Source organism: Cheilinus undulatus, linkage group 8 (genome assembly GCF_018320785.1).
Source record: "Cheilinus undulatus linkage group 8, ASM1832078v1, whole genome shotgun sequence".
Lineage (NCBI taxonomy): Eukaryota > Metazoa > Chordata > Actinopteri > Labriformes > Labridae > Cheilinus > Cheilinus undulatus.
The window spans coordinates 571512-589782 of record NC_054872.1 but is presented as its reverse complement, the minus strand read 5'-3'; the positions used below and the strand labels follow the sequence as shown (position 1 = coordinate 589782).

Below are 18271 nucleotides of genomic sequence, written 5' to 3'. Positions count from 1 at the left end.
AATGATACTAAGACAGTCAGCAGCTCTTCCTGGTAGGAATATTATGTCTATTTATATTTTTTCTTAATTTCAAAAAAATACTAATAATGACATGATATTTGAGGTTATGACTCAGAAACAGGAGTTAAATCATGTTTGCTTAATTTTCATTAAAATTTCAAAAATTAAGGGAAATTGGTCTAAACGAATGAAATCTTGCATAAATTAACATATAAAAAATTATAACTATATAATAACTTCTATAATAAAATCTAAACTTTAATAAAAAGCTTTTCAGAAGTAATGTCAAATATCCTTTAAAAATGTCCTTGAACTTTCTAATTTTATCATTTAAATTTTTAACAGCCAATCAAATCTCTTTGGAGCCTTTAAAACTATCCCAGTGGCTCCTTGTTAAAACAATTAGACCTCATTAAATTAATCAATGTTTAAAACATTTATTCAAATTTCCTCAATCTTCAAAAAAATACACCACAGATTCAAAAAAAAAAAAAAAAAAAAAAAAATGGGCACGTTATATGTATAATTTTAAACTGTTGTTGAACACCTTTTAAACTTTTATAAATGCATTAAACTTCATTTAGTCAACATTTCAACAAATCTTTGTCAAAAAATTTGAATACCTTAATAATAAATGATTAAATTTTCTAATTTTTAAACTTTCATTAAATGAAAAAAGAAATCACCAAATCTTTGCTGACATTGTTGTCAACATTTTTCAAAACTTTCAGCAAAAATGTTTTCAAATGTGAAAAGCCATCTCCACAACCTTATAAAATCTTTTTTCTTTTTTGTTTTGTTTTCAAATTTATCAAGTGAAAAAAAGAAAAATCATGAAGTTTTTTCAAAATTTACCTTCTTTGTAAAACAAAATCTGTTTTTGTGTTTGCTTTTTAAATTGAACAAATTAAAAAAAAACAGATATCTTAAGTTTTGTCAAAAGTCAACTTTTGTGAAAAAAAAAATCTTTTAAAATATTCAAATTAATGTTTTCAAAATTATCACATAGAAAAAATAAATATTTCAAATATTGGCCAAATTAAGCTTAACCTTTCTTGAAAAAAAATAATGAACCTTTGAAATATTTTATCAATATTTTTTGTTTATTCTGAACTGACCAGATTGAAAGTTTTCAAATATCTCCACAGGACTTGTTTTTTTAACTGTTGAGCAGGTGAATAATCATTTATCTTAAATTAACTAGGAGTGCAGGAGCAGCGTGTCCAACAGACCACGGTCACTGACTCCCAGCATGCCTAGCTCTCCCCCTGGTGGACAAACTGACACATTACACCATCAGACCACTGTTATGTTAGTTGTATTAAACTTCCAGAGAAACTTCCAGAAAAAACAAAGGTGAACTAAACACAGACAGTTTTATTACAGAGGTTTAAATGACTGCATATAAAATTGTGCAACCTTGCATTAGTAAGACATGGAGCTACAGCACTGATCAAAGTTACTCTGAGGAGGTTTTAATAAAGGAATGTGAGATTAATTCATCAGTAGGCTGATCCTAATCTCCATCTTAATCTCCATCCTAAACTCCAAACTCCCATGGCCGTAGCAGACATTAGTGCTGCAGTGTTTGACTGAATTTAACTCATCAATTATCTAATCAAAGAAGGAGAAACAGTTTTTGTTGGCTCTCTGATTGGTCCAGTGTCCCATCAATCATTATAAATGTTATTGCACTACTTCCTGTTGGACTTACTTCATACAAGCGGAGTCTTTTCAGTGCATCCAGGTGAAGTTGTGACTTTAAAATGGTGACCTCAATAATAAAGGTGTCCACAAGAGCAACTCCACATCCTTACACCATACTCTATGCATGTCTTCATTCGTTCATTGAGGACAAGTTTGTCAAAGAATCAAATCAATTAAAGATCAACTCAGTCTGGTCAATTATGAGCACCAAAGAAATTCTGCTTTATAAGGCTGTATTAAAGGAGCACCTCAGCGTCTATGATGGTGGAGGTTAGGATCAGACCGATGAAAGAATCAACACGCTCACGTGAAAACATCATTCACACACGCAGACACACAAAATCATCTGAAGGCGTCAGTGGGCAAAGCTGCTCCTCATTTGATGGCTTGCCAGATGATGATGATGATGATGAGGAGAATAAGAGACATGACCATGGCCAGGATGCACATCCTCTTACGTGACTTCCTCTGTAACAATAAAATCCAAAAACGATCAGAGATTTGGTGCACAAGTAAACATGACATTAAATTTAACAATCATCAACAATGCACTAAAAACTCAACCTGCAGTTCAACTTGCAGCTCAGCCCTACATATTTTTAACTTCACTGCACAAGAATGATCATCAGTAGACTGTCTCATATATAGACTATGAGAGAGTCTATATATAAGACTCACTCAAAGACTGTCTCATTCATAGACTCACTCATAGACTGTCTCATTCATAGACTCACTCATAGACTGTCTCATACATAGACTCACTCAAAGACTGTCTCATACATAGACTCACTCATAGACTGTCTCATTCATAGACTCACTCATAGACTGTCTCATTCATAGACTCACTCATAGACTGTCTCATTCATAGACTCACTCATAGACTGTCTCATACATAGACTCACTCAAAGACTGTCTCATACATAGACTCACTCATAGACTGTCTCATTCATAGACTCACTCATAGACTGTCTCATTCATAGACTCACTCATAGACTGTCTCATTCATAGACTCACTCATAGACTGTCTCATTCATAGACTCACTCATAGACTGTCTCATACATAGACTCACTCATAGACTGTCTCATTCATAGACTCACTCATAGACTGTCTCATATATAGACTATGAGAGAGTCTATGTATAAGACTCACTCAAAGACTGTCTCATTCATAGACTCACTCATAGACTGTCTCATTCATAGACTCACTCATAGACTGTCTCATTCATAGACTCACTCATAGACTGTCTCATTCATAGACTCACTCATAGACTGTCTCATTCATAGACTCACTCATAGACTGTCTCATACATAGACTCACTCATAGACTGTCTCATTCATAGACTCACTCATAGACTGTCTCATTCATAGACTCACTCATAGACTGTCTCATTCATAGACTCACTTAAAGACTGTCTCATTCATAGACTCACTCATAGACTGTCTCATTCATAGACTCACTCAGACTGTCTCATTCATAGACTCACTCATAGACTGTCTCATTCATAGACTCACTCATAGACTGTCTCATTCATAGACTCACTCAAAGACTGTCTCATACATAGACTCACTCATAGACTGTCTCATACATAGACTCACTCATAGACTGTCTCATACATAGACTAAGTCATAGACTGTCTCATACATAGACTAAGTCATAGACTGTCTCATACATAAACTAAGTCATAGACTGTCTTATACATAGACTCACTCATAGACTGTCTCATACATAGACTCACTCATAGACTGTCTCATTCATAGACTCACTCATAGACTGTCTCATTCATAGACTCACTCATAGACTGTCTCATTCATAGACTCACTCATAGACTGTCTCATTCATAGACTCACTCATAGACTGTCTCATTCATAGACTCACTCATAGACTGTCTCATTCATAGACTCACTCATAGACTGTCTCATACATAGACTCACTCATAGACTGTCTCATTCATAGACTCACTCATAGACTGTCTCATTCATAGACTCACTCATAGACTGTCTCATTCATAGACTCACTTAAAGACTGTCTCATTCATAGACTCACTCATAGACTGTCTCATTCATAGACTCACTCATAGACTGTCTCATTCATAGACTCACTCAGACTGTCTCATTCATAGACTCACTCATAGACTGTCTCATTCATAGACTCACTCATAGACTGTCTCATTCATAGACTCACTCAAAGACTGTCTCATACATAGACTCACTCATAGACTGTCTCATACATAGACTCACTCATAGACTGTCTCATACATAGACTCTCTCATAGACTGTCTCATTCATAGACTCACTCAAAGACTGTCTCATTCATAGACTCACTCATAGACTGTCTCATTCATAGACTCACTCATAGACTGTCTCATTCATAGACTCACTCATAGACTGTCTCATACATAGACTCACTCATAGACTGTCTCATACATAGACTAAGTCATAGACTGTCTTATACATAGACTCACTCATAGACTGTCTCATACATAGACTCACTCATAGACTGTCTCATACATAGACTAAGTCATAGACTGTCTCATACATAGACTAAGTCATAGACTGTCTCATACATAAACTAAGTCATAGACTGTCTCATACATAAATTGAGAGATATTTGGTTTGAAGAAGGATGTTTTATAGTGCGTTATAGTCTCACTTGGTAGTAGGAAGCTTTCTGCAGCTGTGCTGCTCCTCGGTCTACGTGAGCCTCGGCTCCCTCTACGTTGGCCTCGATGCTGTCTGAGAGAAAAAACACACCAGAGCATTATTGTCATGCTCTAAATGATCCAATCTATGCATCTTATCTCTAAAAAACCCACCAATGGTTTCTCCCTGATCATGGATCATCACAGCCAGGTCCTTAAAGATCTGGTTCACATCCATGATGTCTGCCTGAGAAGAGCAAAGTTTCACCCATGATCTGAACATAATGGTACATTTTTTACAGTGCACAAGAAGCCGTCAGATACCTCCAGCTGTTTGATGTTGGTCTCTCTCTCCCTGATGTTCTCCAGGTCCTCCTCGGTGATCGCCACTTCCTCACTCTGACTCTGGCTCTGACCCCACTCTCCTTCTCTGCAGAGTCACAGAAATACACCAATCTTTATTTTAATGTCATCTATGGGACATAAAAATACACCAAACTTTATTTAAATATCATTTAGGGGACAAAAAAACACACCAAACTTTATTTAAATTACTGATTTCTTCTTAGATTTAACACAAACGTTTTGTTGTATGATGGACTTCTAACTAGAATGTTTAAAACAAAGACCTGATTGTGATTGAAATTGACCGAAAAAACTTTATCTTTAAGGTGAACTCCTGTTTGATTAAAATGGCAAATGTATTAACAGGTCCATGTTTAAAACCTGTTATCTCTTAATGGACTTTGAAACCCCAGAAACAGTTTCCAGGTCTGTGCTTCGTGAAACCAGAACCAAACCACTTTGTTTTAGGATTTTACAGTTTTTCTCAGTCACTCTGGTACATTTCTCGAATCATCCTTGACATTTGCAAAACAGTAAGTACATTTCTCAATTTGTTCAAATAGCAAAACACCATGGATTACCTGAAAAAGCCAGTCTCTTGCTCAAAATCCTTAGTTCATCTCTCAAAAGTAAATATCTGTGTCAATGAACATGTCAGTACCATCAGAATGACAAGTCCTTGTGTCATTGTGTACGGATGAGACAGTCAGATTGCTTAGTTATGTTGTCAACATAACGGTGTACTCTGGAGGAATGTTCTGATGTAAACTGTGGCTAAAGTTTTGATGACAATTATTGTAAATTGTAAGTTACACCTTAGTGTATGTGGGAGATTGATTGCAAGAGACTGGACAAGATTCACATTTACGCTTTTACTGTTTGTACTGTAATTTGTTGACAGATGATTTCATTGCGATACAGGGAGGAAAAGACAGCACTTCATAGCACAAAGAAAAGAACAAAAACCCACAAAAGTAGAAATGTGAACATAGGACAATCTTCTTAGGGAAAACTGTACATGCAGTGCTGTAGGAATTACAGTGCAGTCTTCCTACACCTCCTGATGTTCCTGTCTGTTGGGCCACAAATTCTCATCCACATCACAACGAATATCTTCTCTTGCGATGCAGCATGGAAAGAGTCTTTTAGAGTTTCTTATCCAGCCTCTGCAAGTATCTGCTGTGATGTCATCACATGCTGCATCCATGGCAGCCAGGGTCATCTGTGTATGTGGCTGACAATCATATACTTTCTATCTCCATGCTGAGAAAATTCCTCAATCATCAAATTCTCCACAATCAAATTCTTCGATTATTGGTTGATCTAATGCTTTACACATTTCCTTTTGTTAAAGAAAGTCAAGATTCACCTGTGAGCAATTTACCAATTCAGGACAGATATAGGAAAAAAAAGTCTAATGGAAATGTATAGAAACATGCTTGACATATGACAACATGTTGAACCATTTTGCATGTAAAGACTTATGCGATGAACTAATGCCTAAATGTTGTGTGGGGTGAGACTATTCAACAGAGACCCATTATAATACATTTTGATCAACATGACATAAGCAACTGATAATGTAGGAAACCGCAGAGAATTGTTCATATTTATTTTCATGGATGTACCAAAGCATTTGCAACTTGTTGAAAGAAATGAGAAACTGCTTTTTTGACCAAAATAGTTGGTACCCCTCTGTTAATGAAAGAAAAACCCACAATGGTCACAGAAATAACTTGAATCTGAAAAAAGTGATAATAAATAAAAATTCAATGAAAATTAACCAATGAAAATCAGACATTGCTTTTGAACTGTGGTTCAACAGAATTGTTTTAAAAAACAAACTCATGAAACAGGCCTGGACAAAAATGATGGTACCCCTAACTTAATATTTTGTTGCACAGACTTTTGAGGCAATCACTGCAATCAAACGATTTCTGTAGCTTTCAGTGAGACTTCTGCACCTCTCAGCAGGTATTTTAGCCCACTCCTCATGAGCAAACTGCTCCAGTTGTCTCAGGTTTGAAGGGTGCCTTTTCCAGATGCCATGTTTCAGCTCCTTCCACAGATGTTCAATAGGATTTAGATCAGGGCTCATAGAAGGCCATTTCAGAATAGTCCAATGTTTTGCTCTTAGCCATTCTTGGGTGTTTTTAGCTGTGTGTTTTGGGTCATTATCCTGTTGCAAGACCCATGACCTGCGACTGAGACCAAGCTTTCTGACACTGGGCTGCACATTTCTCTCTAGAATACCTTGATAGTCTTAAGATTTCATTGTACCCTGCACAGATTCAAGACACCCTGTGCCAGATGCAGCAAAGCAGCCCCAGAACATAACAGAGCCTCCTCCATGTTTCACAGTAGGGACAGTGTTCTTTTCTTGGTATGCTTCATTTTTGCGTCTATGAACATAGAGCTGATGTGCCTTGCCAAAAAGTTCCAGTTTTGTCTCGTCTGTCCATAGGACATTCTCCCAGAAGCTTTGTGACTTGTCAACATGCAGTTTGGCAAATTCCAGTCTGGCTTTTTTATGAGTTGTTTTCAACAGTGGTGTCCTCCTTGGTCGTCTCCCATGAAGTCCACTTTGGCTCAAACAACGACAGATGGTGCGATCTGACACTCATGTACCTTGACCTTGGAGTTCACCTTTAATGTCTTTGGAGGTTGTTCTGGGCTCTTTTGTTACCATTCTTACTATCCATCTCTTCAATTTGTCATCAATTTTCCTCCTGCAGCAAAGTCCAGGGAGGTTGAAATTTAAGATCCCGTGGATCTTAAATTTCTGATTAATACACTGCCTGGCCAAAAAAAAAGTTGCCACCAAAAAAAGGTCACAAACTCTAATAGTTCGTTGGACCGCCTTTAGCTTTGATTACAGCACACATTCGCTGTGGCATCATTTCGATAAGCTTCTGCAATGTCACAAGATTTATTTCCATCCAGTGTTGCATTAATTTTTCACCAAGATCTTGTATTGACGATGGGAGTGTCTGACCACTGCGCAAAGCCTTCTCCAGCACATCCCAAAGATTCTCAATGGGGTTAAGGTCTGGACTCTGCGGTGGCCAATCCATGTGTGAAAATGATGTCCCATGCTCCCTGAACCACTCTTTCACAATTTGAGCCCCATGAATCCTGGCATTGTCCTCTTGGAATATGCCCGTGCCATTAAGGAAGAAAAAATCCATTGATGGAATAACCTGGTCATTCAGTATATTCAGGTAGTCAGCTGACCTCATTCTTTGGGCACATAATGTTGCTGAACCTAGACCTGACCAACTGCAGCAACCCCAGATCATAGCCCCGCCCCCACAGGCTTGTACAGTAGGCACTAGGCATGATAGGTGCATCACTTCACCTGCCTCTCTTCTTACCCTGATGCACCCATCACTCTGGAACAGGGTAAATCTGGACTCATCAGACCACATGACCTTCTTCCATTCCTCCAGAGTCCAATCTTTATGCTCCCTAGCAAACTGAAGCCTTTTTTGCATACCAATGATTTGACCCTTCTTAAACAGACTGACATCTTTTCCACGACCACAGGATGTCTTTCGACATGGTTGTTTAAGAACCACTCTTGCTTCTCAGACACAAGTCGGGACTTGATCACCCCGGCTGGGTCACCTGAGCGAGGGTGTATGATGTCGAAAGACCCGAAACACCTGAGGACCCAGGAACATCACTGAGAATGTGTCTGAGTTGCACTAAAAGGTGTTTGCCAAAGCATTACAATCTGGCCCAGCCAGTGACATCCGGTAACAGGCTGGATGACTACCATGAAAGTATGGCAACAGCTGGAGAGACAGCAGACAGATGGAAAGACAGCAACTGGGGCAGGGAGGGGTAGCAGCCCAAACTGCTGCTCCCGTGAGGGAGCACCCTACAAACAAGCTACAGAAAACCCTAATGAACCATACCCCCAGGGGTGCCCGAGAGGGGGGAGGGGGATGAGCACCCCAACAGGACTGACATACAGGCAAAGACCCATGCTAACGGATTAATAACGACAAGTGCAGTTTGTATTTGTGGCAAAGTCTGCAACAACCGGCATGGCCTGAAGATCCACCAGGCCAGAATGAAATGCTTGACAGAGAAGCAGGTGGAGCAACGCACAGGCCCAGTGCCTGGTGGCACTGTGGTCTGATGAGGAGCAAGGCCCGGAGTCACCCCACAGTGCCCAGACCCTCCATGCCCCACAAGCTCTACCTTCTTTCAAGCATTCAGAACACCGTCGGATCAAGTGGCCTCCCGCCAACATGGAGAGAGAGTGGCTCCAATTTGACGAGGACATGGACCAAGTCTTGGGAGCCACTGCAAAGGGGGATGCAGACCAGAAGCTGCTAACGATGTCCACCATGATCATCAGCATTGGTGCTGAAAGGTTTGGCTTGAAGGAACGCCGACCGACAAGAGGTTCAGTGGAACCGAACTGACGGGAAATGAAGATCAGCCAGCTACGGCAGGAGCTTAGACTGCTTGCAAGACAGTATAAGCAGGTGAGCAAGGAGGACAAGATTGGTCTGGCAGAGCTCCGCAACATCTTAAGAAAGAAACTCACCACTCTACGGCAAGCTGAGTGGCATAGAAGGAGGCGCAGGTAGAGAGCCAGAAAACGAGCAGCCTTCATCAGAAACCCTTTTGGGTTTACCAAGAGCATTCTCGGGCAGAAAAGAAGTGGCCAACTTGCCTGTACTGAAGATGAGGTCAACAAGTATCTCAGTGCAAACTACAGTGACAGTGCAAGGGAGCAAGACCTTCGCCCATGCAGACCTGGCAGTCCTGTGGCTAGACCTTGCCAATGCCTATGGGTCAATCCCCCACAAGCTAGTGGAGATCTCACTAGACAATCACCATGTTCCAGGCAAGATCAAGGTACTCATACTTGACTACTACAACTGCTTCAGTTTGAGAGTCACTTCTGGAATGGTAACATCTGCAGTTCATCGGCTTGAGAAGGGCATTATCACTGGATGCACCATTTCTGTGATATTGTTCGCCCTGGTCATGAATATGCTCGTGAAGTCAGCTGAGGTGGAATGCAGGGGTCCACTCACCAAGTCAGGGATGCGACAGCCCCCTATCAGAGCATTTATGGATGACCTGACAGTGACCACAACATCAGTTCCGGGCTGTAGATGGATCCTCCAAGGGCTTGAGCGTCTCATCAGCTGGGCCCGAACGGACTTCAAGCCAGCCAAGTCCAGGTCCCTGGTTGTGAGGGAAGGGAAGGTCACTGACCAATTTCGCTTCTCAATAGGAGGCATCCAGATTCCATCAGTTGGAGAGAAGCCAGTAAAGAGCCTTGGCAAGATCTTTGACTGCACCTCGAGGGACACGGCAGCTGTGGAAGCAACCACCGAGCAGCTGGGAGCCTGGCTGACAGCAGTGGATAAGTCTGGACTACCAGGCAAATTCAAAGCCTGGATCTACCAGTATGGCATCCTGCCACGAGTCCTCTGGCCTCTGCTGGTCTATGACATGCCACTTACCACTGTTGAGGGTTTGGAGAAGAAGGTTAGCTCTTTCCTGCATAAGTGGCTGGGCCTACCCCGAAGCCTCAGCAGTATCGCCTTGTACGGGAGGAAGAACAAGCTGAAGCTGCCATTCAGTAGCGTGTCGGAGGAGTTTATGGTCAGCCGGGCGAGAGAGGTACTGCTCTACAGAGGCTCCAGTGACATCAATGTCTCCTCTGCTGGCATAGAAGTAAGAACTGGCAGGAAGTGGAACACGCAGGAGGCAGTCAACCAGGCTGAATCACGGCTGAGGCACAGCGAGTTGATGGGAACAGTGGCTTCTGGACAGGCAAGGCTCGGCAGCAACCCAAGACCCCGCTACAACAAGGTCTGGGGGAAGGAAAGACGCCAGTTGATCCAGGGGGAAGTCCGAGCAGGGGTGGAGGAAGCCCGCTGCAGTAGGACAGTGGGGATGCAGCAACAGGGGGCATGGACTCGATGGGAACAGGCAGCAGACTGATAGATCTCGTGGACGGACCTATGGAAGTTGGAGCCACACCGGATCAAGTTTCTTATCCAGTCAGTCTATGATGTCCTCCTCAGCCCCCAACCTCTTCCGCTGGGGCCTGGCAGACACTCCACAGTACCCACTATGTCAGAAAGGAGGCACGTTGGAGCACATTCTGAGCTGTTGCCCAAAAGCCTTTGGACAGGGGCGCTACCGTTGGCGGCACTACCAGGTGCTGAAGGTCATTGCAGAGGTTGTTAGTTCAGGAATCTCACGCAGTAGACAGCAGCAGCCAGTGAGGCAGGCCATTGCTTTTGTCAGAGCAGGGGAGAAGCCACAGCAGTGCTCGAGCCAAACAGGAGAGCTGCTCCCAATGGCTCGGGACTGGCAGCTGAAGGTCAACCTAGGGAGACAGCTCAAGTTCCCAGAGACCATTGCAGTGACCACACTCAGGCCAGACATGGTTCTGGTCTCTGAAACAACAAGACAAGTGGTCCTGCTGGAGCTGACTATTCCCTGTGAAGACCGGATGGAGGAGGCCTATGAGAGGAAGACAGCCAAGTATGAGGAGCTGGCAGATGAGTGTCGGAGCAGGGGATGGCAGACCCGGTGCATCTCCATAGAGGTTGGGTACAGAGGCTTCGCTGGCCAGTCTCTTGTCAGGGCTTTCAAGTTGCTGAGAGTTAAAGGACTGCACAACAGGAAGGCCATCAAGAACATCACCGATGCCACAGAAAAGGCATCGAGATGGCTGTGGATCAAGCGGGGGGATCCGTGGACCACTCTTGCTTCTCAGACACAAGTTGGGACTTGATCACCCCAGCTGGGGCACCATGTTTAGTGTGGTACACACCATGTCACCAAACAGCACAGTGACTACTTGTCACCCTTTAAATAGGCTGACTGACTGATTACAAGTTTGTAGACACCTGTGATGCTAATTAGAGGACACACCTTGGTTGAACATGTCCCTATGGTCACATTATTTTCAATCTTTTCTAGGGGTACCATCATTTTCGTCCAGGCCTGTTTCATGAGTTTGTTTTTTAAAATAATTCTCTTGAACCAGAGTTCAACAGCAATGTCTGATTTTCATGGGTTAATTTTCATTGAATTTTTATTTATTATCACTTTTGTCAGATTCAAGTTATTACTGTGACCACTGTGGGTTTTTCTTTCATTAAACAGAGGGGTACCAACAATTTTGTCCACATGTGTAGTTTTGAGAATTTAAATTCTGATCTGAGAAATGTACCAAAGCAACTGAGAAAAACTGTAAGTTACTAAAGCTTCTTACAACACACACATGCACAGCGAGAGACATGTTTAGTAAATGTATTCTGATAATTCTTTTATCATTTATCTTCTGTCCTTCTATAGGCTAGAATTTGATTGGATTAGAATGGTTGGTCGGCTAAACACAAAGGAGCACTGGTTCATGTAAAACACTTTTACTATGACAGAAATAAAACCTACTTTTCAAATGTGACCAGCTGCTCATTCACATTTCCTCCATCTCCCTGCAGACAGAAAGATAAAATCACTTATCCAGTGGTTTTTGGTTAATTCATCAGTATGGGTTCGTGACTTTTGTTCTCGTTTTTAAGGTTGTGATCCCCACCGTGACTCTGGATCCTGCTCTAGCCCGGACCACCGACTCTTTCTCTTTTTCAGCTGCTCTCCTCTGAACCAGCTGGAAGTTGTTGAGAGCTGCAGAAAAATCGTTCATCAGACGCTCTCTCCTCAGCTTCTGCTGCCTCTGAACACAAGGCAGGGATGGAGAAAAAAAGGTTCCATTTTTATAGTTTACATCTCTGACAGTCAGACACAAAACACCAAACTTCCTGATCTGTGGCACCATGCAGCAGGAAGTTACAGTTAAAATCCCTGGTCTTTCCATGGATGTGGTTCATTCTAGTCATGATGTTAATGTGAATGATTAGAGGAACGCAGAGAGAATCAGGATCATTTCATGAACATGTTTCTGTCATGTGAAGATGGGATGGGACTGATGGTCTTTGAAGGGACTCACTTTGATGTGATTTATAAAATAACTATAAATCCTGGTCAGCTACAGCTGAATCCTACAGTAAGACCAGTATTGTCTGGTGTGTTAAAATGAAGTGATGTAGAGGAAGCAAAAAGGATCCTTCCTCAGCTCTGAGTATGTGTGTCTGAAGAATTATTTCTAATTTAAACCTCACACTAAAACTAGCTCAGATAACCATAAGGTTCTAATTCAGGGCTATCAGACAACCACAGCAGGGGCCGGATTCTGGATTCATGTCTAACCCGAGTTTCCAACAGGGTCACCTTTTTAACCATAAACTGTCAACCCTGTTTCACCAGTAATAAAACATGAAAAAAAATAACTTTAACATAACACTGATGATGAATTATTTTGAAATTTAAAGAGTTAAAAGGATAAGTTTAAAGTCTCAAAAAATAAATTATTAGTTCAAAAAGGTTAAATGTGAAATTAAAAAATATTATGTTTTAATCATTCAGCATCCCCACTAAAACGGCAAATTTATTAGGAAAAAAAGGTCAAAATATGAAAAAATTGTACTCATGAAATTAAAACTCAAAATATGATTCGAATTTTAAATTGTGAGTCGAAAGGGTCAAACTATGGGATTATGAAGTCGAAGTTAGGAGTTGTAAATACGAGGTAAAATACAAAACAATTTGTTAAAAATATGACATGAAAATTTAAAAATATTAATCTAAAAGCTCAAAATATTATATAAGGAGTAAAACGTATGAGTTGAAATGCTCAGTTGAAAGTATGAAATAAAAAGTCAAAATCCTAAGTTTGAGTCCTAATTGTGAGATGCTAAATTGAAAAATATGAAATTAAAACAGAAATTAATTTCTTTTCCCGCATTGACTTCTTATCTAAATATTTTTACTCCTTACTTTTTCAGAGTTCATGACTTAACAAGGATTTCTTAAATCATCAGGATACGTTCACATTTTTATCCTAGAGGAAATCTGCAGACCTCAGACTGATGGGACAGTTAGAACAGAAATATGAGATCATCTTGGGGGCCGGATTGAACTGTTCCGAGGGCCGGATTTGGCCCCTGGGCTTTGAGTTTGACACCCCTGTGGTAGAATGTTAAAATGAAAGTCTTGGTTTAAAGAGCATTAAACTGACAGTTCGAGTCAGATCAACTGTGTAAGCATTGATAGCCTTTTCAGTAAAAGAGAAGTTAGTTTAAACGTTTCTGAACAGACCTGAATACTTTGTGGTTATGACCTTCAGCCGTATAAAGGACATTATACACCCATGTATTTTTTTCCAAAACCCCGACTATACTGTCTTCTTTTCTTAAGTGTTTTTTATGTGATCATCATTATTACTTATGTGGTTTTGGAGATTTTTTTTCTATTTGAGGACATGTAGTCTGCATCTGCTTTAGAAATGTGACTGACTATAAATGAAGAAGTCAATAAATGAGGACCAGATGTGGATTCAATGGTCTGTATTCTGTGCAGACTGACCTGTTCTGATGGAGACAGAGGCGGAGGCAGAGAGCCGAGCTCCTTCAGGTGTCTGTTGGTCTCTTTGGCCAGCTGGTTGGTGTAGTGCTGGAGCTGCTGCCTGCACATAAACACACACCCACACAAACACACCCACACATAAAACACACATACACACACATACACACACAAAAGGAGATTTAAGAAATGCAAACGTCATCAAGTGATGAGAGCACCACACCACAATAATGACAGCGACGGACTCACAGCTTCTCCTGCTGCTCTGATGTCTCCTGTCGAGTCTCCAGCTGGTAGAGAATATTTTTGATCTGACCAGCTGCACGGGAGAGGAAGAAAGGAAATTCAGCAAACATTACATCCCCTAACAATGTTTCTGTACCAAACCACATGTGGAGTAAGAATGCCCATCGTTTTTGAACTCCCCCATCTGCATCTTAGCAGGACATCCACATTCCCCGGTACGTATAAAGACAGACATGCTCATAACTAAGGTATCTGCTGAGAAGAACTACTTCATTTTAACTCCTACAGCAGGGGTGTCAAACTCAAGGTCCAGGGGCCAAATATGGCCCATGGTGCAGTTCTACCCGGCCCACCAGATCATAATATATTTTTATTATAACTGGTCCACCAGAATGAGATCTGCAGATTTCCTCCAATATAAAAATGTGAACTTCACCTTGATGATTTATAACATCCTTGCTGAATCATAAACATAGACGGTTTACCATTAGGCAAAGGTAGGCAATTGCCTTTGGCCTCGTCCGTAAGGGGGGCCTCAAGAATTTGCCTAGGTTTGTTTTCCTACAACTATAGATCACTTATGTTTTTGCCACTCCCCAGGTCAAAGAAAATTATTCATAGTTTAGCGTTCAGAGCAGTGAGGAACATCATAAAGAGAGGCACGGCAGAGCGCAGCTGCAGAATCACCTCTGCTCTCTCAGTGAGTCTTGTCCTGTCCACACCTCTGACTAGTTTCTTGCACAAGCCTTAACAAATGTCAAAGCCAGAAGATTTTGCCTTGTAGTAGCAAAGTAAAACAGCTGCTCTCAGGATAACAAACACTTTCTCTGTGTAATTGTCCCTCAACCACAAACACAGACATCGGCATCACGCTTTGGAGAGCGACTCAGTTCAATCTCCAGCCTGTTTTAATCCTACATTAAAACAAATCTGTAACGCCAGACTAATATAACCTAATTTTATTTACATAAGATCTTATTTTATGTCATCAAGAAGTCAACTTGTGGTCTTGATCACTTAAGTTTAAACAGGACATCATTTATAAATCCTGTGGCATATTTAACTCCAGCTCTCATTGAATGGTAGAAATTCTCCTCATAACGGTTAAAATGACTTAATAACTGAACATTCAGTCCTAATCTGGACACGGACTGTCCTATGACAAGTGAGGTCGGCATGTTTGATCTTGGCGCAGCTCATCCATAATTATGCACCGAGATGGCCCCGTTCATGATGCATGCAGGGGTGTCAGGAGGATTCAGAGAGTGGACATGAAGAATGACTACTCTAGGGGCTCAGACGTGCTTAAAAGTCAGGTTTTTACTCAGCAGGTGAGGGTTTGTATCTCTATAAGCAGTAATAGGGCTGCTGTTTTAAACCCATAAACAGTCATGTTGAATGTGTATTTATAATGAATATTTCAGTCTTGTAAATTCATCATCAGTGGGTCATAAAAACGTTAAAATCTGTAAAAATTGTCACATGTTACAAGGGCAGCATATTTTTGCCTGACCTGATAAGATTACCTGCAGGTAAATTCTCTGTCAAAAGTAGCTAACTAGCCCTTTAGTGTGCAAACCTGCAGCACTCATTAAATGGTACTTGCATCTAATATTGGATCATTTCTCTTTATAAACATTACAGCAGCCTATGTATCAGCTTTTGATGTTGCTAAGAAATTCCCCAGCCAACAGCAGGACGTCTCATTGGAGCACATCCAGCCCCCGACCCAAAATGAGTTTGACACCCCTGTTTTCCTACAGTTCAGTATGATTCAATGAAAGAATGACTGAAAATAGAGGCTATTGTATTTTTCTCTTAATAACATAATAAAAACTCATGTAATACAGCTGATTTGATGCAGAAATACAAATTAACTGTATTAAGTTCTTGATGGGACCTTGGGCCAGATATAACTATTAAGATATTGTACCTGAAAACATGAAACTCTAAGAACAGGAGAGTACATGAACTTTAGAAAATGATGAAGAGAAGTCATTAGTTTGCACATAAAAATCATTTAAGTACAGAGAGTCTTTATTCTCATATGTCTTTGGAGGAGACATCAGATTTAAGTTGGTTTTTTTTTTATTCTCTGTCTAAGGTGGATGCAGTTTGTCCAGCTGATGTAACAAACTATTCACCAATACTTAACCTGACAGATGTTGGTTCTAATGCAGATGATATTACACTGAATGGAGTTAAATGTGTTATCAGTGGCCACTGCTCACTGTGCTGTTTCTGTTAAATCACGTTCATATGGCGGTCATCAAAGAAGTTGAGGTGAGTGACATTGGGGGGGGGACTCACACTGGTCTTTGCCTGGGGTCTCCAAGTCACTAAAATCACCCCTGGTCATAAAAATTAGAAAAAGAAAAAAAAAAAGAAAAAGTAAAGAGTAAAAGTAATTGGATAAAAAGTCAGGAACGTCAGAATGAAATTTGTGTTTTCTCCAAATTATCAATTTTGCATCTCACAGTTATGACTAAACGTTTTGGTTTGATCTGTTTATTTCATATTTTAACCTTAACATCTCACAATTTTGACTTTCTCTCAGATATTTTTCCCTTTCAGATTCATAATTTTATATTTTAAATCCATTTTGACCTTTTGAAGTCATGATTTTGAATTTTATCTCGTGTTTTGACCTTTTAAACTCCTAACTTTAACTTTTATCTAGTTTTTACCTTTAAAACTTGTGGTTTTTAACGTTATTTCATAATTTGACTTTTAAAACTCATGAATTTGAAATTTAATCTCATATTTTCATATTTTAAACTCAGGATTTCGATGTATATCTCACATTTTGATTGTTAAATATCATGATTTAGATTTTTTTTTCTCAGTTTTGCTAACATTTCAACTCCTAACTTTGACATTTTTCTCATTTTTGATTGTAAAATATCATGATTTTAAATTTTATTTCAATTTTGCTGACCAATTCAACTCCAACCTTTGACTTTTAGCTCTTTTTTTCACCTCAAAACTCATGGTTTTGAATTTTATTTATTTTTTTTACTTTTAAAACCCATGAATTTGAAATTGTATTTCATATTTTGACTTTTAAAACTCAAGTTTTTGACTTTAATCTCATATTTTGACTGTTAAAAATCACAGTTACAGTATTCTACCTCATATTTTGCCTTTTAAAACATCATTTTGACTTTAGATATCATTTCATTACCTTTACAACTTAAAAGTTTGACTTTTTATCTCAGATTTCGAGTTTTTAACTTATCATGTTGACCTTATTATCTCAAAATTATTTAGGTTGACACTCAATGGTTAAATCTTTTTAACCAGGCTCTCAGGTTAGACTCAAATACAGAATCCGGCCCCTGCTGTGATTGAGGTTGACACCCCTCTCTACAGCCTTGAATTTCTCATTTATTAGTGAGTTCTAATGCAGCACTTCCTGCTTACATGCACCGAAACAAATGAACAAAAATATCACATTAGAAAAAGAGATCTTTGTTCCCCATTTATCTGCTGAAACCAGCTGTCTGTTACTAGGCGAATCAAATCCCAGGAAACCCCGTCAGACAGTCGGACTGAGCTCAGTTCAGACGTCTGCGACCGTGTCATGAGTCTTCGGTCTGGACTTGACATCTTTAAACTGAATTATGTGTAGAGGTACTGACATGTAGACCTGTTGTATTAAATCAAAAGTGGGCGTGTTGTTGGTGGTGTGCACTCACAGTTTTGGCTGATCTTCTGGATGTTGGAGCTGCAGGTCTGGATGAGGCTGTTAAAGTCTCCTGGCTGAGACCAGCCGCTGTCTGCTCTCATGTATGACATCCTGACGGAGGAAAATCACGCTCAAAACTCCAACTACACACAGACACACACATGGGTACAAATGAGAA

The 18271-nt window shown here is 40.3% G+C and overlaps 1 protein-coding gene across 1 annotated transcript; it reads right to left on the bottom strand.

The window, feature by feature from the left end:
• Positions 1-1056: 1056 nt before the first annotated feature.
• stx12l (syntaxin 12, like) lies at positions 1057-18240 on the bottom strand. Its single transcript, XM_041793819.1, has 9 exons — positions 18104-18240; positions 14409-14478; positions 14163-14262; positions 12277-12414; positions 12132-12175; positions 4671-4776; positions 4521-4593; positions 4358-4440; positions 1057-2175 (listed from the first exon to the last, which is right to left on the bottom strand). Exons 1-9 carry the CDS (start codon positions 18201-18203, stop codon positions 2083-2085), a joined length of 807 nt encoding a protein of 268 aa, XP_041649753.1. The 5' UTR covers positions 18204-18240; the 3' UTR covers positions 1057-2082.
• Between the last annotated feature and the right edge of the window lie 31 nt (positions 18241-18271).